This window comes from Corvus moneduloides, chromosome 2 (assembly GCF_009650955.1).
Source record: "Corvus moneduloides isolate bCorMon1 chromosome 2, bCorMon1.pri, whole genome shotgun sequence".
Taxonomy (NCBI): domain Eukaryota; kingdom Metazoa; phylum Chordata; class Aves; order Passeriformes; family Corvidae; genus Corvus; species Corvus moneduloides.
Genome location: NC_045477.1, coordinates 35,835,856 through 35,859,769, shown reverse-complemented (window position 1 = coordinate 35,859,769; position 23,914 = coordinate 35,835,856). Strand labels below are relative to the sequence as shown.

At 43.8% G+C, this 23,914-nt stretch overlaps 1 protein-coding gene across 1 annotated transcript; it reads right to left on the bottom strand.

Annotated features, from left to right (window-relative positions):
- Positions 1 to 6,178: 6,178 nt before the first annotated feature.
- Positions 6,179 to 14,364, bottom strand: PRSS23 (serine protease 23). Its single transcript, XM_032099116.1, has 2 exons — positions 14,231 to 14,364; positions 6,179 to 9,361 (listed from the first exon to the last, which is right to left on the bottom strand). Exon 2 carries the CDS (start codon positions 9,346 to 9,348, stop codon positions 8,230 to 8,232), a length of 1,119 nt encoding a protein of 372 aa, XP_031955007.1. The 5' UTR covers positions 9,349 to 9,361; positions 14,231 to 14,364; the 3' UTR covers positions 6,179 to 8,229.
- Between the last annotated feature and the right edge of the window lie 9,550 nt (positions 14,365 to 23,914).

Genomic DNA, 23,914 nt, shown 5'->3' with positions numbered 1-23,914 from the left:
AGCATTGTTCAAGCAATAATTTAATTTATAATAATTGGTTTTGGTGGACCTCATCTAACTGGATTTCAGCAAAGCAATTAAAATGGTGCCATATAGGGAATTATTAACAAAAGATTCTGGTTGAAGCAGAGACAAAAGGTGCTGAAAGGGGAAGCGTCAGGGTAGAGAAAGGTTACAAGCACAGCTTCTCAAGCATCACTCTTAGCCAGTCTGAACTAAATATATTCACCAGCAACATTTGCACGAGAAGAAGGAGCATATTAATGAAATTTGCTGATGACACAAAGCTAGAAAGAGCAGCAGAATCTCACAGGAAGAACTCAGGGAGCCGATTACTGAGAAATACCCTAAAGACATTTCATTAGACAAAGCTTAAGATCATGTACTTAAAAGGGGATTGTGTTTCCTGAGTGAGGTCCGGTGGAAACAAGGAGACAGAAAGTCTGTTTTTATGGTGAAGCCTGGGAAATGAGAATTTCTAAAGCAGATGTCTCCACAGTACCCACACACTTGAGTCCAGCCCATGCAGTTAAGGTTCTTAGTGCTGGCAGCAACAGCAGTGGCCACAGGTACTTAGAAAAAATAAGTGTATTTCTGGGTATCTGTTTGCACACAGTTGTTTAATTGGTACAGCGGACCTAACACGTCTCAGGTTATTCTCTCAATTTCTTAGTACTCTTCCTGTTAATTACTTCCCACTGGAAGCAGATGGCAGATATGGAGTAAATCACCCATAAAGGTAAGAGTGTGGCAATCCCTATCCTGCTCAGCTGTTGCCAGAGACACCTCTGGGCATGGGGAGGGGTCCTGCTGAGCTCAGCTACCCTCCTTCCACCTGCAGAGATCACTCAGCCTAGCTCTTTACTTCAGGGAAAAGATATTTCAGAGTTTTTCACACATCTGATGTGTTCCCAGCATGAAGGGTTGCTTTTCTGCCACCCACACTCTCTGGAAAAGTCTTTCCTGCCCTTTCATTGCCCACAATGATCCCTCAGAAGGGCTGGCTGGAGAGAAGTGCTCCCACACGACTGGTGACATTTAAGCCATGTGGCAGATCCCTTTGCGCACGAATCCTGCTCCCACCCAACACAATAGCAGACTTGGTGAGTGCGGGATGAAGCCCAGTGTGACATTTTCTTCCACCCCACGCTTCTTTGCTGAGTGAAGCTTTTGTGAGATGCCAGAGGCCAGAAAACCCCTGTGGCTCCACCTGTTTCTGTGGGCTCCAGTCCCACGGTCGGCTGACCCTTTGCTGCAGTGGTGCTCTTCTCATGTCCTCCTTGCCCCACCAACACTGAAACCAGCCCCTGTACGCTCCATTCAGAGCGAAAAAACCTGCAATTAATTCAGGAAAAGCATGACTTTGGACAGGAGAATTTTGTTGAATGCTGTTGATAAGACATAATATCATCTTCCAAGCAGGGATGTCATCCTCATTCCCATGGGGACCGGAACAAAGCAGGAAAAATCACCTGAAGCAGGGTATGATCGGAAATTCATTAGAAAAATAGGTTTGGTTTCTATGAACTTCTATTCATACAAAAGACTTTCTTGAAACATCCTGATTTCAAATGAATTTTTATCAGAAAGGGTTCTTTGACCCAGGTGCAAATTCTTGGTCAAGACCAAAGCAAGTGTGACCTGCCCGTGCCAGAAAAGTTAGAAGAACCAATTTGTTGGGTGGGCTCCCTCCTTGCAGCAGGAAAGCACAAACATGCCAGTTGAATAGGCTTCCTTAAGTGCACCTGATCCCCTCGTTTTTAAGGATCTCCATTCTTTTCCATCATGGTAAATTTTATGGGTAGGAACAGAAAAAGGAAAGAAAATTTGGGAAAATAGCTAAAAGAAGCCATTTTCTAGCTACATCAGATTTAAACTCATCTAAATTACCCCATTTAAACCTACCCCTTTTTGTATGATGACCAAAACAGAATCACAAAATGGTTTGAGTTGGAAGGGACATTTAAGATCATTTAGTTCCAACCCCCACCATGGGCAGGGACACTTTCCACTAGACCAGGTTGCTCAGAGCCCCATCCAGCCTGGCCTTGAATAATTCCAGGGATGGGACATCCACACCTTCTCTGGACAACCTGTTCCAGTGGCTCACCACCCTGACAGTAAAGATTCTTTTCCTAATACCTAATATAAACAATTCTCTTTCAGTTTGCTGCCATTCCCCTTTGTCCTGCCTTGTAGTCTCTCTCCATCCTTCTTGTAGGCTCCCTTCAGATACTGGAAGGCCACAATAAGGTCACCCGAAAGCCTTCTCTTTTCCAGACTGAACAATCCCAACTCACTTTGCCCTCCCTCAACTTCAGCTCGGGACTTTATGTTAGGCAAGCCTTTATCAAACTTTTGCAAATGTGAACATTTTTCTGCTCTTCTGACCTGTCCATAGCAATAAATACATCTGGCTTCAACGGTAAAGGGATGCAAAAAAAATCACAGAACCATAGAATAGGCTGAGTTGGAAGGGAGGCATCAGGATCGTCGAGTCCAACTCCTGACCCTGCACAGCACCATCCCCAAGAGTCACACCATGTGCCTGAGCATTGAACTCAGGCTTGGGGCTGTGAGCACTTCCCTGAGGAGCCTGTTCCAGTGCCCAACCACCCTCTGGGTGAAGAACCTTTTCCTGATATCCAACCTAAACCTCCCCTGACACAGCTTCAGGCCATCCCCTCAGGTCCTGTCACTGGTCATCACAGAGAAGAGATCAGTGCCTGCCCCTCCTCTTTCCCCTCATGAGGAAGTTGCAGACTGCAATGAGGTCTCCCCTCAGCCTCCTCTTCTCCAGGCTGAACAGACTGAATGACTCCAGCCATTCCTCGTAAAGCTTCCCCTCAAGGTCCCTCACCATCCTTGTGGCCCTCTTTGGACACTCTCTAACAGCTCAATGTCTTTTTTATACTGTGGCACCCCAAACTGCCCCCAGCACTTGAGGTGAGGCTGCCCCAGTGCAGAGCCCAGCGGGACAATCCCCTCCCTTGCCTGGCTGGTGATGCTGTGCCTGATGCACCCCAGGACAGGCCTGGCCCTTCTGGCTGCCAGGGCACTGCTGACTCATGTTCAACTTTATGTCAACCGGGACCCAAAGCATCATTAAATTAACTTCTTCATGCATGCAACCTGTGGAAAATCACCAAATCTATGATAATGCGGTATAAAATTGTTACAGGAAGTTGTTTAGGATAAGTTGAAAAAAAATTATTATACCTTATTACTGCTGTCATTCTAATACAAACTAACAATCTTCATACTCCTATCACAAGTCAGTATTTCTTGTGCATGCTCTTCGTATTTGAGTTGGTCAGGCTTGCTAGAAAAATACTCATTCCTCACCAAATCAGCATAAATGGTGATTTCAAAACTGAAACGAATGTAAATGAGCAAATGTCATTAAAAAATGTCTCAGATATTACATGTGATATTTAAATGGACTATTTTATATCATGATTATTTGCTTGGTGAACTAATAGAAGTGCTTAACTACTTGTAGATCTCTGCATATGCACAAATCTTTTAAATGAAATTTATTGTAAAAAAAATAAACATTGTCCATAAAAAGTTTGCAGAGGAACATTCACCTTCCTCCCTTGAGCCACAAGCACTCAATTACTGTTAGAGATCTTTAGATAAAAAAACCAGTATAAGCCTGCTTCATGGCTCAACCTATGCCCATTTAGTTAAAAATAAATCCACACCCAAAGCATCACTGATAATTTTATCCTGGGAATAATCAGTGTTGATAATAGTGTCTGAAGCATGTTAAGGTGTTTCTGTTCCCTTGTATAATCATTTACCTATAAAAGCCCACATTACCTTTGCCGGCAGGCAGAAAGCACGTGCAACCTAATAGTCACCATGTGAGACAGGAAAAAGCATCTTCTGAGAGGAGGAGATCAGGTTTCTAATGCTCATGTCACTGTCACTCTTCTCTTGTGTATCTATTAGACAAGTCACAGCCTAAACATCTCATCTGTGCTGCACACTGGCTTCAGAGCTGGAATTAACATGCTCATTTGAAGAGACTTAATTTCCTTCAGTGCCTAAGTTTTTCTTCTCCACTTGGTAGAACTAGGAATGAAAACTAACAGTATTATTTATAAAAACCCTACACGCATGCAGATCCATGAAACTGATCCTCTAGGAAACCTCCCTCTGCGACACAAATTATACTGCCCTTTCACTCTCTGCTGCTCTTCTCTGTCCATGCTTCCTTTTTCCTCCAGAAAAGCAAAGAAGTTTTTACCCACCCAACATACTTTATGCACTCATTGAAAGCTTCTCTTCTCAAGGCCTGTGCATATTGAGTTGGCACACTACCAAAACCTGCTAACAAATGGCAGATTAAGTAGAAACACGGAAAAGAATTTCAAGCATGTATTATACTTGCTTGGGGTTCAGCGTGCAACTTCAAGACGAGGGCTGCCCTCTAAACAGGCAGGCCTGGGAATTCAGCTGCAAAAAAATTACAGATGCAAGGAAAATACTTTTTCTCTGAGAAGGAAATATGATGATATTCTGCAGTCTTCAGTAGGCTAAGTTCAGTGTGTGCTGGGGAACAGCTCGGCAGGGTCTGTGTTTTTTCGAGACCTCACTTTCCATCTCCAGCACTATTCTCCAAGGGATTTATAGCAAATTAAGTACAATTTTTCATATGTCAGCCTCTTACAGATGCAGGAGCAGATTTTAATCCTTTTCAATCACAGTCAAAACAGCCCCTCTATACCCATCAACTGTCTTGCCTTCATATACAAGAATAATGAGGCACTTCATTCAGTTCTGCAGGTCATAGGCAGTCATCGGCTGGACAATGAAATTTCAAGTGCCATGCCTGTATATAATTTAGTTACTTGTGTTTTCTTGATCAGCCTTATTTTGGCTGCATGGCTGTCTTTCTCACAGTTTAAAGTTCTGGTTTTAAAGGAGCTCTCTTTGCAGCATCAAAGCAAATATCCTTAGGATGCAATTTCCCAACCTGCCTAGCACACCTGACCTTGCTGCCAATGATTACACTGGCAAAATTACCACCAACTCCACAGGTGAAACACTGCTGAACTTCAGCACCACAATTCTGCCCGTGTTATCTGAGATTTCCTTTTCTTTCCACAACTGGAATGTTTGCACAGGGTGTACAGTGGGAAGAGACTATCCCGCTCCTGATTACAGAGAACTTGCTGCATACACTCTTAGGGGAAAAAAACCCCCAAAAAACAAACAAACAAACAAAAAACCAAACCCACATCACCTTGCTCACGTTGCTCTAGAGGAAATAGCCTCAAGTTGTGCCAGCAGAGGTTTACACTAAATATTAGGAAAACTTGCTCCACCAAAAGGGTTGTCAAGCACTGGAACAGGCTGCCCAGGGAAGCGGTGGAGTCACCATCCCTTGAGGTTTTTAAAAGACATAAAAATGTGGTACTTAGAGACATGACTTAGTGGTGGACCTGGCAGTGTTAGGTTTACAGCTAGCCTTGATGATCTTAAAGATCTTTTCCAGCCTAAATGGTTCTGTGATTCTATGAAAAGTTCTCAGCCTACACTTTGACAAAGCAGTTGAGAACACAGGATCAGTGGATGGGAAATATGTTCAATAAATCAGGACTGATATTCTCAAGCCCACATGACATAGTGTGCACATTGAGAGAGGTCAGGAAAGTTGTACAGGCAGCAATTTCAAAATGAAAAACTTTCTGCATCCAGTGTTTCTCTAAAAACTGTGGCTCTCACTGTTGGCCTCAAAGGAACTTTTTTTCAAACTGCATCAACTAAAAGAAAAAGAAGATGCACTGACCTCAGTTATGACCTTATACTGACTGGTTCACATTCCTCAATAGTTTATTTACCCTAAAGTTCATAAAAACAATGTGGCTTTTCAGTCTAATAGGTTATTTTCAGTCCCAACTAATCAGAGACTGGTTTTGGAACTGCAAGAGTCATACAAAAGCTAAGATTGATTATTAGCATCTAAATGTATAAAGCAATTAAGCCCACTGAAAAAACCAAAAACAATACACCAAAACAAAAACTTCCAAGAGGTGGGAGCAGAAGAAAATGGAAGGAAAATAAACAGCACCAAGGATTTTAATAAGCCTGTATCTGAATATCTTTACAAATAAGTAGCTGAAATGAGATTGAAAGTGCAATCCAATACAGCACAAATAAAAGAATGTCTGCATTGAAATTCTGTAACTTTTCTTTATTCACTGTGATACATTCAAACAAAAGTGCTCCAGATAACAGCCATAGAGTAAAGGAAATTAAAATAAAAAGTCAGAAAAAGACCATCAGATACATATGGTGATTATTCATATTTCAAAGCATTAGTAACTGCTTGTATCTGAGTGCACCAAAAACCCACATGAGAGTCCACATTTTTGTACACTGCTTCTATAAAAAAATAATCATAGGCAGCTCCAGCAAAAATGTTTGTCAGAACTAGAGCCAAAGCCACCACAAAGATAAAGCACCATCAGGCATATGTTTACAAATGCCGTAGTAATTAGTAGAGGGTAAAAAAAGGCTTAGCTGAATTAACATTTTTCTTGTATTGGTATAGCATAGGGAAGCTCTGCTTGGATTCATTCCTTCCTAGCTTTGATATTTCTCACCAGGGACTTGCATTTGCCCCACAACACCAAGCACTATGGGCAACTTGGGAAGCTTCAGGAGACAGTGAGAGATGGATGGAAGGGAAACCGGAACTGGAGGCAGTGTCTATCCTCCTTTGTAAAAAATAATCTTGGCATGGCAGCATGTCCTTAGACTTGTTACTGAAATACAGTGGCACAATCCATCTGAGAAAGGCTGTTTGTACAGACCATTCTGACTTCCCAATGCTGTTTGCTGAGCTACAGTATTTGGCTGCACTGTTTTTACCTAAAAAAGATAGTTCTTGTTTTAAACTCTGATTTTTCTATTGTAAAAATATAAGTCACTGTTATCTGTAAGAGACAGCAGAAGATCACTTCACAGCAAACTCAGGCTGCATCCTATAAAGTGGTTCTATTCCAGCTGCAGAATTAATGAACTGTGCATTTGCCAAGAATTATTTGTAACTCAACAGTTAGATGGGGAGGAGTATTCCTACCCCAAAAACACAAGGAACATTAGTCAGGATGCCCAAATTACACTGTCAAAGGGATATGGCTGAGAGACACTTCTAAGTCTAGGGTCCCTCTGTGTGGTGTATTACTAGGTAGAACAACAAGGATCTTCAACAAATAGGGGGAAAAATTGGTAGAACCCTTGTCCTGCTCTCTCCTTTACCTGCACTGCAGGCAGAAATTCAGATAGACAGCAAGACCAAAGACAGGCTTCCCCTCTGAAAATCTGAGTTGCTGAGATGAGATTTTCCTTTAAAGACCTAAGTAGGTCATAAACAGAAAAGCCCCTTTCCCAACACGCTTTCTAGTATATTCATAGGGATCCTGCTCCTTCACAGGCCCCAGCTCCTATAAAGATTTAATCCCATGTGCAATCTGTGTTTCCCAAAGCAGGATGTAATGGCACTGATCATGCGACCAACATCATCTTCACAGTCAAATCCTTGCAACATCAAGGTCTGTTTGCTCAAAAAGCATTTTTCTTAACTATGTTACGAATAAAGTCTCAAATCACTCAGGCTGAAAGGAAGTTAGAAGTGTTATGTGGTTATTTAGCCTTCATGCTATTTGTGTGGCATTCATCTCCCACAGCGCATGCCTTGCCCTTTTCATACTCCCTTTTCTCATGCAGGAACACAAAGCTGTAATGTTTGGGTTGCAAACACCATTAAATGCCCCTCTTCAGCCCCCAACAGCATAGAAATATTTTCTTTTAAAAGTTCAGATCAAAGCATTTCTACTAATCCTAGGATTTATTAAAACAAACATTGTAGGCATGAGATAGTCAACAGCGTCCCTTTTACAAGATTCTTTGGAGACGGTTCTGTTTTCATACTGTTTACTGATCCGCCCCTAATTAATCTTCAGTTGCTCAGCTGCAAATTCAGCAAGTCCACCTGCTCCTTCCCCACCCAGCAGACGTTCCTTTCTCCCCAGTTTCAGGCTGTAACGATAGCACCACACAGTCCCTGGCCTAAGAACAAGGTGGCTGGCTTGAAAAGCTACATATCACCTCCCGATGTTACACGATCACATGCATTTGCAGCACAAGTCTAGCCTTTCCTCAGTTGAGTAACTAAAACCAGTCATTAAGTGCTTTCAAGGAGTTTAATTGTCCTTATCCTTCCCTGCAGTCAAGGTAGTTGCCTTTGATCCAGTAACAGATCTGTGCGTATTTGAGGGGTGTAATGCGAACAGCTACATTGAAATCCTGTGGGGTGCCATTCATGTCCACCCACTGATGGCCTGAAAATATACCAATAATTTTACGCTCCCATTTGTGATTCTGCCTCTTCCACATCCTCACATACACCCCAGATCCACTGGCACCCGGCTGGGCATCGCACTGCTGGTACAACAGGTCGTACGTTTCATCTTTGACATCGCAGAAACGGTAAACCAGGTTTCCGGGACGGTCATTGTCGTAGCCAGAGAAGTGAATCCTCCCTCCAGGTAAGTGTCTTGCTGGTGGGCTCACACCTATCTTCATAAACTTTCTTTTATGTGGCTTCTTCAGCTCCAGCAGAGCATAGTCATAATCCATGCCAATGTCATTGGCATTGCCTTTGATCCATCCTTTGGGGACATGTGTCCGTTTCACCCGGATCCACTGGAATTTCATTTTCTCAGGCATTGCCGAGTTGGTGATATTGGACCCTTTGCTGCCATCTTTATATTTGGGCTTTAGGAACCCCACCCGCAGTTTCTGAGCTCCTTTGACGTAACTCTTTCCATCATGGATACAATGAGCGGCAGTAAGAACATGCTTTTCAGCCACCAGCGTCCCCGTGCAACCTGTAGAGAGCTTCACTGATGTGGAGAATGGGTAATTCAACAAGAAGTCTTTCCCAAAAATGCTAAACCTGCTGTCATAGCCATAGATTTGCCTCTTAGTTCGAGATCTGCCTCGAGACCCATCGCCACCGTTGCTCAGAATATATATGCCCACTTCAGTTTCAGTGAGGCTACCATTAGCGTACAAGGTTTCGTAGGACAGGTAGTTCTTCACTTCTTCGTAAGTTGGCAGCGGAGAACTTTTGTGGCATGCTGGGCCACACGGAGATACCACTTCCAGTCTGGCTTCAGCATCAAACTGTGGTTTGTCCAAGTTCAGGGTAGACTGCGGCAGGATAACGGGAACTCTGTAAGACGGCCAAGTTGGCTTCCAGTGAGGACTGGAAGGCATCACATCTTTAGCAGCACACAAAAGGAGGATTAAAGTGGACAAGGCTGCCATTCTGAATGCTGGTCTGTGGAAAGCAAAAGCAAGTAGTTATTCACCCAAACTTGTTGCAAGATTATCCCACCTTGCTAAGTAATGGCTTGCTAACCAAGTATAAATATAATAAAGGTCAAGCGATTTGAATGGAGTTAACTTACATTAGGTAGCTCAGATTTCTCAGTGTCAAACTAATGCCCTAGCCTGTGTCTTGAAATGAGTGTCCCAGGTTAACACTGAAATACAGGACATTTAACCCTTAGGTGTGCTGAGCCACCAACTCCCACCTGATATCAGTGGGAAGTTGGAGTACTTGTCTTCACACGGCTTAAAGAAAATTCAGATTCTGTTTAAATCCATTCATTTAGAAACCAGAGCTCCTGCAAAGAGTAAATGCATCTGTCTTCAGCTAGATTAAAATACTCTCTGAAAGCTCCTCCCTACTGACTCCACTGAGAGATGTCCTTAAATCTCTTCACACCATTTGCTGTCTCAGCCAGACACATCGGGCTGATGGTAGAGACAGGTGGGGGGACAAAGAAGGTGACCTGTCAGGGGCTGGGTTGCAGAATATGACCACAGGGGAGACTCGATTCCCCTTGCAACTCACACCAGACAAAGGTTCTGCTCCACGTGGCATTGGCTCTCCCCGAGGCTTACATGAGAAAGGGTGATATGATTACACATAGGCAGCTAATGAAGGAAGATTACAATTCTTGAGGGAATTTTCAGTTAACACACTGGCTTATTGCTTTATAAACTCAATTAATTAGAAATGCAAACCAACCCCCTCTGAGCACAGGGAGGCAAATGCGACTGTAAATGTGTTTATGAACCCCAGGCAGAGTGCCTGAGACTGCAGAGAACAGCATGCACTAGTATTGCATCAAAAAAATGTGTAACTTCAGTTTATTTGAAAATTAGCCATACAGCTGAATCGCTGCAGGAGGCGCCGTGCCCTGGGCAAGAAGGCAAGCAGGATCTCCCTCACACAAAGATTATTCAAACAAAAGTTCACAATTATGTTGAGCTTACACATATTTAAAACCCTGCTGAGGTTACACTGATCACAACTGGAGGATCATTCCTGAAATGCCTCAAACGAGTAAAGCAAAGCAAATCACACAGGAAATGACCACAGCCATCTAAGAATAAAAAAGAAAAATCCTTCTCTCCAATGCTTTTTGTAGGAATATTCCACCCCTAAGTTGCACCAAAGAAGACTTTGAAAGCTACAGACTGCTGAAGTCCAGTGGTGTTGAACTCAAATATTGGGCCTAGATTCTTAGATTTTTGGTACCATCCTCTTCAGGAATGGAGGGTACCATTAAAGCACAAAATTTTTAAAGTATCAATTGACTCATGCAGGATATCAAAAAACTTTAAGTCCAGAAAACGGACATAGATGAACACAACTGATGCTACTGATACACACAGAGGCAAGTACTTGACTCTTCCAGAAGTGACCACACATTCTGATGGCAATTTTTTCATTAACAAACAGGACACCTTTAAAGGAACATCCTTTTTTTCTAGGTTAGGCTCTATTGAATGTGATGCTTTATACCTAGCAGATGACTCATGCTGGCAAATACAAGCCATTTTAATCAGCATTGCATCATTTTGGATGTCCCAAAATCGGAAAATACTTGATATTCAAGGAAAGCCACCAGCTCCTCTGACTCCTTCCACAGCAGCTTTTAATATTGGATGTAGGTGCGTTTTGCAAGCTATGAAATGAGAGAGTTTCATGTTGGTGTAAGGATGGCACAGGGAACACCTGCTGAATTATCAAATACATTGTTACATAAAAAAAAAAAAAAGAAGGTAACAGGACCAAGTGATACCACTCCATCCCCACAAAGACAATATACACTGGTCTAAGTCAACTGCTAGCTGTCCTGCTTGTGTCAGTGAGGGCTGCATGCAGCAGTGCTTACTGGTTTCACAATTAGAAGCTGAGAACAGGCTAAATCATGGTTACACTGTGCATCAAACCAATTCCATCCATCATTTAAGAGCACATTTGCACTCATTTCCTTCATGCCAAAATTATTCCCACATATTTGAAGCTTTCCTGACACACAGAATCTAAATCGCACCACTTCTTGGAGCTAAAACCCATTCGTGCTAACCGAGCCTCTGCTGGCCTTTGGTTGGTTTATTTAGCTGGCAGGGGAAAATTAGAAATGTCTTGTCAGTTGTTATTTGCACAAGCAGCCAGATTCCCTCGTGCCTGTCAGCACGACGACCCACTAAAGGGACTGTGCACCCAACAGCTCCTCCGCTTCCTCCGAGATTATCATCTGCTTTGAGAAAAGAGATTACCGCTCCCTTATCTCCCCACTATCACCACCAGAGCACCGCCAGCACTTGGAAGGGCAGCTTTAGACAGCAGAGGGCAGCCGCCCTATGAAGAGAACAAGACAGGAGAAGGGACTCGACCTGATCCCAGAAAAAAGGCTTCAATAGATGGTATTTGTGTCCGTGCTGTGCTGTGTAAAGTGGTACTTACTCCACTTTACTCTGAGCAAGCCTTCTGAACCCCTTCCCCGGCTGCTTCTGTGCTGTGATCACATTGCAGCGCTAGGGGATAAAAAAGCCTTTTCATCAGTTACAGAACTTTTCTATTACTTAAAATGTGATTTAAACCTGACAATAAAATACAGTTGTGAGTTTATACCTGACTATAGAAGCTAAACAGTGCTCACAAACCCAGGCATTTACTGAAGTCTTCATCATTATATCCTATCTGGAGACATAACTGGTACTGAATCAGACCTGGGCAGCAACAAATAGAACAAATATGTCTTTTTTATAACACACTGCAAATTAGAGCATAGTATCTCTTTCTGTGTAGATCCTTCCTCTTAAAAATGAAGGCATTGAAAAAGCAGTCTACATTTAAACAGAGACTTTCCAGTAAGGCTCTTCATTCCTTTTACTTTCTCTTTTCATTTTCAATTGAAACAATTGGAAAAAAAAAAAAAAAGCTGCAAAAACCCCCGGGGTTAAAACTCTCTATCCTCAGCTACTTACTCATAGGTGACTGTGAGAGGTGTTCTCAAATTGAACAAACTGGTAAGGAGTGAGCACTTCCCTGCACGGCTATCACAGAGCGGCACTGAATGAATTGCTGCTCTACTGTAGCTCTGCTCTTCTGTTTCTATTTAAACTGTGTCATAAACTCAATCCACCCTTTGACTCAGCACAAAGCCCTGCTCTGACATCCAGCCTAGGAACCCCCTAGAAGCGGTTTGTACATAATCACACTCACTAATGGCATTAAAATTGTTTAGAGAATGGAAACAGTGACAGCTACCCCAGGGCTCCCCACGCCACTAAAATACTTTACAGACACATTTTCCTGCTTGCTATAGGCATTCACACCCCAAGATAGATGCTGCTGAAAGAAAACTGCCTTGTTCAGGATGGACACAAATAATTTTCTAATAAGCAAGTAATTTTTCTGCAAGAGTTCACTACTTCGGGGGTGGTTCTTTTAATAGATGGTTAAATAACAATAAATCTTGGATCATCTAGTATGAAAACCCATTAACTGAACAGTCTCCATTACATTTTGAAATGCAGGAAGTTTTTCCACAGTGCTGGAAGCCAGAAAGATTAACATACTAAAAAAAATGAAGAGAGAAAACCAAGACAGCGAGAGAGAAAAACCTGCCTCAAAACAAATTATAAAGGAGAACTAAATCACTGTCAGTGCCGTGCCAAAATACCTCTGCTGCTTTTCCTGGTCACAGAACTTGTTAAAACATAGCAAAAATAATGGAGTTGCACTTTAATAACTACAGAAGCCTTACTGCCATTAAAAATTTAACAACTCTATTAGCCTGCCTGAGATGCCAAGGGTGGTGTGAGAGTTACACTGCCTTACCTGCTCGACTGAGGGCTGTAGGAAAAGATGCCTTGGAAAACCTGAAACTAACTTTGATACTGGCAGGCCACGGGTGTGCCTATTAACATACACACCGGGCACAGTGGTTGTTTCAGCATGCGTGTCACTGAGAAAAGGGAGCATACTATGTGTTTCCATTTAGTTCAATTCCTAGGACTGCCTCCTTTCACCCTCCTTTTTTCCTTCTTTCTCTTTCCCTGAATGTCAAGCAGCTTCGGTATCACGGTACAAGAGTAAACCGCATTACAAGGAGACAGTGATGGTCATATAACGGGGTACGCTGTAGGAAGGACCTGCATCCCCGAGGCTTCCAAACCACCTGAGTGACGGGGCAGCTGCACAAACTGGGTCCCGGTGGGACCTCACCAACCCCTCGGACCTCGCTCGGGGCAGGAGGCAAAGAACAACTGCCCCAGGCTACAGCAGCCGCTTCACTGAAGAGCTCGTGTCACGTATGTCTTAAAAAGCCACCCCAAAAATACTAAGGTCCTCAGACACAGTGATGAATCCAGGCATAGGACCGCAGCGAAGCGCTACCTTCAGACGCCTCCCAAGCGTGAAAAGCAGCAAAGGCTGCTCCCTCACCCGCCGTCCTTTCAGAGTTGGTCACCGGCAGCGGCGCCGGCCGCCGCAGCGGCGGACCCGCAGCGGGGACCGGCGGGGAGCAGCCGCGTTCGCCCTTTTGTCGCCGGCGCCGCCGGGGAGGCGGCGCCCGGTGCGCTCCGGTGGATGCGAGCGGGGTTAAACATTAAGCCCTGCGCGGAGGGAGCGCTCGCCCCCGGCCGGGACAGCGGCTCCCGCCGCCCGGTGCCCGCACGGCCGGGCGTCCTCGGCGCCGCGCCCGCCGGCAGGTGAGGCACTGGCCCGGGGCGAGCCCGGCGCTCGCCATCCTCCCGCCGCCCCTTTGTCCCCCCGGGGCGACCGGCACGCCGGGGCAACCCGCACGCCACGGCGCCCTCCCGACCGACGGGACCCGCTACCTACCGGCTCCCCGCAGCGGCGGCGGCGGCTCCGGGAGCGGCTCAGGCAGGTGGCGGGGCCGGGGCCGGTCCCATCTCTCCCGCCGCCTCCGCGGGGCTCGGGAGCGCCTCCCCTCCCTCCCGCCGGGCGCCGGCCCTCGGCGGCGCGCTCGGAGCGGGGCGGGGCGGGGCGGAGCGGCGCCTCCCGCAGGTGGATCCCACCGCTGGATCCCGCCGCCGCCCCGCTCCGCCCCGCAGCGCTCCCGGCGGCATCGCCGCCCGCGGGGCCCCGCCGCGCCGCGCCCCTCCCCGGCCGGGCCCGGGCCGTCCCTCCGCGCAGGCTTCCCCCGCGGGCCGCCGCCCCAGTGCGTCCTGGCCGCGTCACCCCTTTTTTTTATTCTTTTACTGCTATTTTCTTTTATTTCCCGAGAAAAAACATAGAGGTTTTCCCCCTCCTTGTTTTTATTCGCTGTGCTCTGGCACTACGGGCAGCTCAGGGGCTGCCGTCCCGGTGCGAGATTTTGAAGTGCAGCCCGTGGCACCCCTACAGCCCCGAGGGCAACAGACTCTTTGTCCCTAGTGTCTGGGTACCCAGATCCCTTTTCAGAAGGTCCCCAGGAGTGGGGTGAACCCCCGCGGCCCCTCCTGCCTCCACAGGGCATCAGCTGCAGGAGCTCTGCGGTCAGTCACCCATGTTGTCTCATCAAGCGGACATTTAAATTTAATTGTCCGACACATTGTTTGCATGGGTTTTAATTACTCATCCTTCCTGAATCTTTATAATGATATCTGGCAAGAAAAGAGGAAACCAGGGCCAAGAAGACAAAAATCCTGCAATGTTTTAACTCCACAAGAAAAGTCACAAAAGAAAAAGATTTTTCAAAATTCCCAACTGATCACCATTATTCTAGAAAGGAAATATAAATTTCGTAGGAATCAATTGATTTGCAGCCTTCCACTGACCTCTTCACCATGCTGCTGCCCTTACAAAGGATGAGGAGAGCCTGAAGCAAAGCAAAACCTTTGCCTCACCCATGGATAATTTGTGAAGAGCCGAAATATGACAGGATCTTACATTCCCAGACACGATTTTTCTAATTTGCATTTGCTTGGCCCTAGCCATCCCCATCTGGGTCTGTGGAAAGATCTTACCAAATGAGTGGAAAAAGCATGTACTACATTAAAAAAAAATAAAAAAAAATAAAAATAAAAAAGGAACTACTCAGACAAGTCTTTGTCAACTATGAATGGTTCGAAGAGAACTGCAGTGTGAGGAAGAGGTCCTCAGTGGTAAAGGACAAACACCTCCAGCAGAAACACAGCTAGAGAATGCAACTGTTGGGGAAGGGCTGGTGACACCAGTGCAGCTGCTCTTGGGCCATGAGGGAATGACCATGCAACAGTGAGGCAGATCCCTGGAGTATCAGCAGGCAGAAGACAAGTCAGGCTCTGTCTGCAGTGCCATACTAACCATAGATCCCTTCCTGATCTGATTCTGTGTCCAGTCACGTCCCGACAAGATGTGCAGTCCCTCTGTTCAGAAGCTTTGCCCTGTACACACGCATCTGCTGATGTGCATGGATGGAAGGGCTGGCCCATGCCTCGCAGGGGTGGAAATGTTGTGAGGTTTGGTTAGAGTGGGTCTCAGGCCTGCAGCAGTGGTCCAGGTGGGTTCTTGCTTTCTATGGACATGCAGCCTCTTGTGTTACAGCTGTCATATGTGCTCCAGGGCCTTCCAGACACAAATTCAGACACAATCCTAGATGATATGATGCTGATAGAAGTTTTTGCAGCAGACAGGGGGACAGGGATACAGATGCTAAAATGTATGTAGTGCGACTCACCTCACTTAATTGTAGGGGTTTGGGGTGCCCTGGGCTATCCATGATACAATACAGGACTGCAAACTTCTGCCTGAAGCAGCTGCAGTGGAAATTATCCTTGCCTATGGCAGGATGTTTGTAACTAGAAGATCTTTGAGATCAGTTCCAACCCAAACCACTCTATGGTGACGTGATTCCATGAAGTGTATCTCTATGTACAACACAGATGGGTGAGTAAACACCACAAGGCTTGGTGTCTACAAGCCCCCTCTTGAGAATGAAACCTTAAAGAAAGTGTTGGGCAAAACTTTAATGGCAAAAGGAGCGGAGAAGAATGTTTAGTTTGAAATTTAGTAATGAGACATTTTGTTGCCATAAAACTTCTGATTTTTATTACTTTTAGGGTATACATTAAACCATAAGCTCAGAAAGGACAGTTTGTCTGGCCTGTCTTTAGAAATAATGAGCTACTGTCCTGCTCTATTGAGCATCTGTAGACAAAATCTGATGTTTTAATTTTCTAATTCAAAAGAGGAAAAAAATACCAAATATAGATTTCTTTTCCCCCTATGTGTATAATTCTTAAGAAGCAAGAGCTCTGGTGAAATTGGGCTGCACAAGGTTTTTTTAAAAGAGAGTGAAGTCCAAGATCTGCATGTTACTGTGAGCCATTGTTGAGGCAAAGAGCAGTAAGTGACAACATACATAAGGGTGAAGAGGTATTAGCTGTACTATATTGTCAAGTGATAACACACACGCTGACTTTTCAGCACCCTGTGAGTAAGCTGAAAATGAAACAGTCTACAGGTGGGAGCCCTAATGAATGGCACTGTCAGGAGATAATTTCTCATGGTTGAAGAAATCTTTTATTCTGCAGGGAAGTGAAGTAACCTGGCATTGTGGGCCTGTGCCAGATTCCGCTGCAGACAATGAAGTGATTTCAGAGACCACTGAGTCTGGAAGGAAGAATGACAATGCACAGTTGGCTCAAATGAGTCTCCCCATTGCTCGCTGCTGATGCAATGCAGAAGAAAAGTCCTTGGAGTTCCCCACTGCAATGGCAGCTCTCCAGCCGGCTCCCTCTACTTTCCCTGGGACACAGACCGCTGCTCACTCACACCCTGTCTCCTGAAGTGCTTTTTAACTGTGAGAGAAAATTAAAGGTGAAGATACTCTCTATCCCTTTAGAAACAGTCTGTTTCAAAGGCAAGAATGATGCAGACTGGGGCTTTGGAGAAGCAAGTCCTTTCCTCATCCCTACCCCTACTTTAGTTCAGGATTTCAGGAAGGCTCTGGTGCCACAGTTCCCAAGTCTGTGCAACAAGTGTGAGAGCATATCCTATCTCAATGAATTGTTATGATGATAATTACAGTGGTGACTCTCCCATGACTGGGTGCTGTGCTGATGGGAAGGGGAAGGCCACACATTCACCTCAGATGTGCTGCACCACAGGATGATACCACTAGGAGAGAAGGAACTCTTCCTCAGGTAGATGCAAGGGTGGTGGGGGAGGTACTTATTCCTAGTTCCCAGAAGCAAAATGCTTCTACTGTCAGCTCTGAAGGGAAGCACGTGAGAACTGGGAATCTGAGTTGTTTAGTTTATGGAAAAGATTGCCAAGTAGGAAAACTGACAACTGAACGTATACAATATCTTTCCTGTGTTGGCAAAAATCTTGTCATCAGCAAGAGTGATACTGTGGAGCAGCGTGGAGGAGGACTGTAGCCTCAGAGGGGATTCCACTGATGAATAAAGACAACTAAAAGCTAGTCATGACCACTCTACGTTCCTTTTGCAGGTATTAAGGGACTACCTCAGAGGGCAATTAATTACATCCTAAAATGGGATGTAAGTTAAGCCGGACAATCGTTCCTTAAAAGCACTCATTTTATTCTGCTGTCTGTCATGAGAGGTTAAATCTAACTTTTTGGTGCCTACAGTTACATGAAGTGAAGCCCACTCAGTGTGTCTGTCTTCTTCCTGGATGGATAGGGATATTTGAGCATCTAGTTGCAATTCTCTCAGACAGGGGAAGGTTTCTACTGCACAGGTCCACCTGCAGACATAACTGTGCAAATAAAGGGCTTTTCCTGAGAAAACTCAAGCTTTACAGAAAGTTTCTAAATCTGTTGGAAAATTAATCTACTACTGTATGGGAAACACAAGAGGTAACAGTGGACTGAAAATACAGTACATTTAGGAATAATAATCCTCCCCACCAGAATTCTCAGCTTAAAGGCTTAATGGGATTATCCATATCTGTCAGAGGTTGCATGGGATTCTCTAAATAGACTATATTGTATAGAAAATTTTGATCAAACTATGAGGTGCATAGAAGGAAGAAAAAGAGGATTAATATTTTGAATTCAGCATGTTTCAAGATCCACAGCTATATATTTTATATGTGCTCTTAACTATAGAGAATTCCTACTCTTCATGTTATTGAGAACATTTCTGATGAGCGATATTTAAACTAACAGTCCCTCTTTAATTTCATGATAGTGAAAACTTGTTGAGACAAAACAGGCATCTGGATTTGCTCCAGCAAGACTGAGAGTCTTTTAAGACACTGCATCTTCACCATTTGAATAAACAGCATATCACTACAGTGAAGTAATCCAAAAATGACACCTTAAAAATAAAACATCCACTGCAACTGCACTCCCTGAGAACTTCAGGAATTTCCTGAAAAGGGGAATCTTCAGTGTTATGCAAAATTCAATTGAATTCATCACTACTGGTTTTGTTTTCATGCCAATCTGTATCTATCTGCTGGGTTTAGATTCTGCTGGTTGTGTCACTTCTCCATCTGGCAGTTTCAAATCCACTATGTGCTCATTTACGAATAGTGAGCTGTAACATTTTCTAAGTGCTGTATGTGACCATGAAGCTACTGTATACTCACAAGGTCATTGAGGATATTAGTAGACATCTTTTCAGCTTCAGTTGGAGATAATACTCGCCTCATGCCCAGCTTGTTTAACGAGAATCAAATTCAAATAAAGGAATTAAAGGGAATCCCTTATTCAAGCACGCAGCAAAACAGAAGGTTCTCCCTCAGTGAGAGCCCACCCTGCAGAGCAGGGAAGGGCCTTTCCTATCCCGTTGTACAGCCAGAATTGGTGTCATTTCTAGTGAGATGCTTGAGCTCATACTAATTTTGACACCTGGTCATCTTGCAGCAGCATGAAGGCACCTTGAAGTCAGCAGTGTGACTCTGAGGGACCGCATCATATTTCAGGCTATGTTCTAGCTATGGTCTTAACAAGGTGGTGTTCCTGTCAAGATCATCCTGCAATGGATGTAGGCCCTGTGGAGACATCAAAATCAGGTCTATCTGCCCATCTTAGGGAGGCAAAGAAAAAGGAAAACCAATTAGGATTTGGGACTATTTTGTTGAGTGGTTCTGTCTCAATTTCTTGGTCAAATAAGCTTTTGCCGGTAGAATTTCTGTGAGTCCACATAACGTTGAATGGGTCAGATCTTCTAAGGGAAATGAACATGAGGGTCCAAGGTGAGCAGGAGGGCTGTTTAGCCATCAAAGCCAGCACGTGGGACTATCTGAAAGCGGCTTCTGGTCTGAAACCTGAAGAGGAGTCATAGTAGAACCAGGAGAGGTCAGTTATGATTAGCTTGGGAACAAGTAAACAAAATCAGCCTTGGCTAATTTTAGCCATCTAAAAATTACATCAATAGCCTAGGGAAGGCCATCTTTAAGTAGAGGAGAGGAGGCAATTCAGCCCATCCATGTTAGATGCTGATGCTATTATGGAGTTATAGTCTGGAATTATTTTCCCTTGGGCATCAATAGAGGCAGCCTAGACAGCTTGTGTGGAGTGGACGTTTGACTCTCAAAGTTAGATGGCAGTACACTATTCAGAGTTAACTGCTCGTCACCATAATTACTCTTGGGGGGCTCTTGTTCACATCTTGTCAAGATGAACTTGGGTTGTTTTCAAAATCTAGTGTGTCCAGCTATAAAGAGAACGATGATTTTTCTCCCAAATAGGCAACCTGTTTCACTAACCTATGATCCTTTTCCTTCCCATGTGACAGATGACATCTTTCATTTGCAAGGTACTAATTGCAATTTTATGCTTCTCAGCTGTGACTGCAGCTGCAGGACTGTATTTAGTTCTGGCTACCTAGCTCCACGCGAGACATAGACAAATTGGAGGTAAATAAGAGAAAAAAAGTACATTAGAGGTGAATAAAGAAAACTTTCATGGTTTATCATAAGATGAATCTAACAGTCTGCACTTGCAGTGCAGAGTATATAGGACCCTAAGGAGGAATTATTTCACATGGCACTAAGGAGTATAATGACAAGAGTTTAATGCGATGAGATTAGAAAAGACATATTTGGGCTAAACGTCACCAGAAAAATCTCTGACTGTGTGAATTGGTTGTGAAATATTATCCCAGGGGATTTCTGCCCCTTGACCCCTGGATATATAAACTGTGTGAGGCAAAACATTAGGAAGGGGAAACTATCCTGAATATCATGTATCAGTTTAGGCAATCCAATAGATCTTTCCCAGCACTAGTTACTACCATCCACAGATCAAAGCCTAGAAGATAGACAAACCGTTTGATGATATGTTTTGCAGAGACATATCCCATGAGGAATATTTATAGCAATCTTACAACTCATTTGTGACACAGTTTGCCTTTGATTGCATTTCAAAGCTCAAAGATGAATATGTAAAAACAACCCTGTTCTGCTCCATACAATGAACCAGGTACTTACTGGTGGTCTGTAAATATTTCCTCTCTAACTCCAAAATGTCAAATATATACACCCAGCCTATACTCTTTCATTTAACCTGGGTTCCCTTCGGAACCAAGGACAGAGATTTAAGTGGAAAAATTTAGTTTTTAATGACATGTATACAGCCTTACACAAGACAAATCAGATAAAGGTATAGACACTGCAAACCCGAGTCTGGGAGCAGGTCTGCACCAGGAGCTAAGTCATGCATCAAACCTTTAAATATATTTTAGAATTTCACATTACTTTTTAATTCTCATTGAAAATGAGAATTAAGATGAGCAGAGTATCAACCCACATTTATTAATAGCGTAAGACAGTAAGTCTGAGAGACATCCTGAACAACTCCGTGGCAACATTCCATGGCCACCTTGGCAGGAGACTTCCCGGGACAGAAAAGGAGTGAGCAGCACACCCAACAAAGACATCCACACAGATACACCTGGAATGGTAGTTCAGCTGCTCTCAGGAGAAGTAAAAGTCCTTAAACTGCCCTCACCCTAGTTTATTAGTAGAAAGATCCTATATAAGTACTGATTGGAGTAGTGGACCTGGACCACGAGAAAAGACGCCATTCAGAAGTACCTTAGGTGCTGCAAAGCACTTTGCTGTTTCACTTGATAGTCAAGTTACCTACTTGAAGAGAGTTTTATAGCTGGGGTGAAGCATGGAGATCCAGCCTGACACCCTGCATTACCCATGGAGTTCTCTGCCCCAGTTGCTAATCTTGTTTGAGCTAGAAAGACATTTTAAAGAACAGTCAGTCTTGAGTTAAAAATTATCACAGTGTAGGTGTACATTACAGTCTTTAGTTCATCATTGTCTAGTTATTTCTATTTATACTTCAGCTGTTAGCAAGATATCTTAAGGTCAAAGGCCCCAAAAGTCCTAGTGTACTGTATCAGTATATATATAGAATATATGTATATACTATATATCAGTACTGTTATTCTAAAACTTGCACTTTCATCAAAAGCTGAAGTATACTTTGACAAAATCTGTTTCCATAAATATTAATTATATTACTTTGATCCGATTATGTGATCTGAGATTGAAATCAAGTAGAAAAGCCCACAGTTATCTGAGTAATTCCATATACCCTATTCAAATACTCATTTCACCCTCACTTTCTGACAAACTTTTACAGTTTTCCTTCTGCTTTAGGACTAATTGAAAATAAATTGACAGTAACAGTCAAGAGATCTCGAAAAGTTTCTGGAAACTTCTGATTTTAAAATGTCTAATTTTAGAAATGGCTGTGAGCAACAATATTTAATTCTTGGAACTATACCTGTGTTAACTAGCAATGCTAATATATATTTTATGTGTTGATTTTTAGTCAAGGTAACTGTTTGAAGTAATTTTTAGACAGTCCCATTGTCACTGTGGGAAATCCAGAAGAAATCATTCAGCTTAAGTCACCTTCTCTATACAGCACAGAGAGATGTTTTAAGTAGATACTTATCCTGTGGTTCAAAAATATTTGAGATCACTGGTTTCCCTTACCAGTGGCAGAAAGAGCTGATGCCCTCTCTGGCATAGAATTTCTGCTATTTTGAGATCACTACTTGCTGTTTTAGTTATAGCAAGTGATTTAAACTGCCTGGTCACAGAAATCCTACATTTGGTAATATCTGTTAGGTCAAATTGATGTTTATTAGTGACCAGGCAAATTCTTTTTGCTTATTTTCCAGACTGAGTGTTAGCTTAAGAAAATTAGATATTTTCTTCCTTGCAAGTCTGGTGGTTGCTTTGCTGATTACTTTCATGGTGTTTTAAATTTGTGCTAATGACTGCTTTTTCTGTACTTCCACTCTGCTCTTTTTCTACCAGCTTAATGCCTCAGCCTGATCCCAGAGAAGTCTATATGCCTTTCTCTTGATTTGGAGCCCATGTAACTGTACATTTCCCTAGGAAAGGTAAGGAATATTTCTCAGCTTTAACTTCAGTTATTTACCTTGCTCTTACCTAGCTTCTGCCTAGCACTTACCAGTTCTTCCAGAACACTTAAACATTGTTTTTAGTGGCTCTCTGCTGAGATCTCTACTCCCAGTAGCACATGGGAGGACTTGTCATTAGTATTCATTTAGACTATCAGTAGTCATTAAATCTATTTAGAGAACCACAGAATACTTTAGCTTGCCCCTAGAAGTCTGTTAGTCCAACCTCCTGCTCAAAGCAGGACTGAGTCTGAAGCTGAGCCTTGTATTTCCCTTTCAAGTCCAATAAACCCCGTCTCTTGCAGAATATCCAGCAAGGACCATCCTCTGCCTTTGAGCAGGTTGTGACTTCTTTACAGGAACATGTACAGCCTCACAGGCTGAGACTTCCACAGTGAGCTTTCCTATATGCCTGTAGCCTCCCCCACACCACGTGGCGATATGCTCTGTACTTTTCTAAGCATCTTCTGTGTAGATGGCTGAAGAAAACAATTAATAGCAATTTTAGTGATTATATGCAAGAGTGACTTGGTTCTGCTCCTAAAGACAAGTTAAAAACAGTAATAGAATCACAAAATGGTTTGAGTTGGAAGGGATCTTAAAGATCATCTAGTTCCAATCCCCCTGCCATGAGCAGGGACACCTTCCACTAGACCAGGTTGCTACATCCAACCTGGCCTTCAACACTTCTAGGGATGGGGCATCCACAATTTCTCTGGGCAAGTTTTGCCAGTGACTTGCCCCCTCACAATAAAGAATTTCTTCCTTATATCTAATCTAAACTTTCTCTCTTTCATTTTAAAGCCATTCCCCCTTGTCCTGTCACTACATGCCCTTGTAAAAAGTCCCTCAGCTTTCTTGCAGTCCCCTTTCAGGCACTGGAAGGTCACAATAAGGTCACCCCCTGAGCCTTCTCTTCTCTAGGCTAAACAACGCCAACTCTCTCAGCCTTTACTCATAGGAGAGGTTTTCCTTCCCTCTAATCACTTTTGTGGCTCTCCAACAGATGGCTTTCTTTTGCTGAGGAGCCAGAGCTGAACACAGCACTGCAGGTGGGGTCCCATGAGGGCAAAGCAGAGGGGCAAAATCACCTGCCTTGACCTGTTGGCCGTACTGCTTCTGATGCAGCCCAGGATGCATTTGGCTTTCCAGGCAGCAAGCACACATTGCTGGC

What these genes read in the sequence shown, in the direction of transcription:
- PRSS23 (XM_032099116.1), bottom strand. Translation starts at nt 9,348, where the DNA reads ATGGCAGCCTTGTCCACTTTAATCCTCCTTTTGTGTGCTGCTAAAGAT.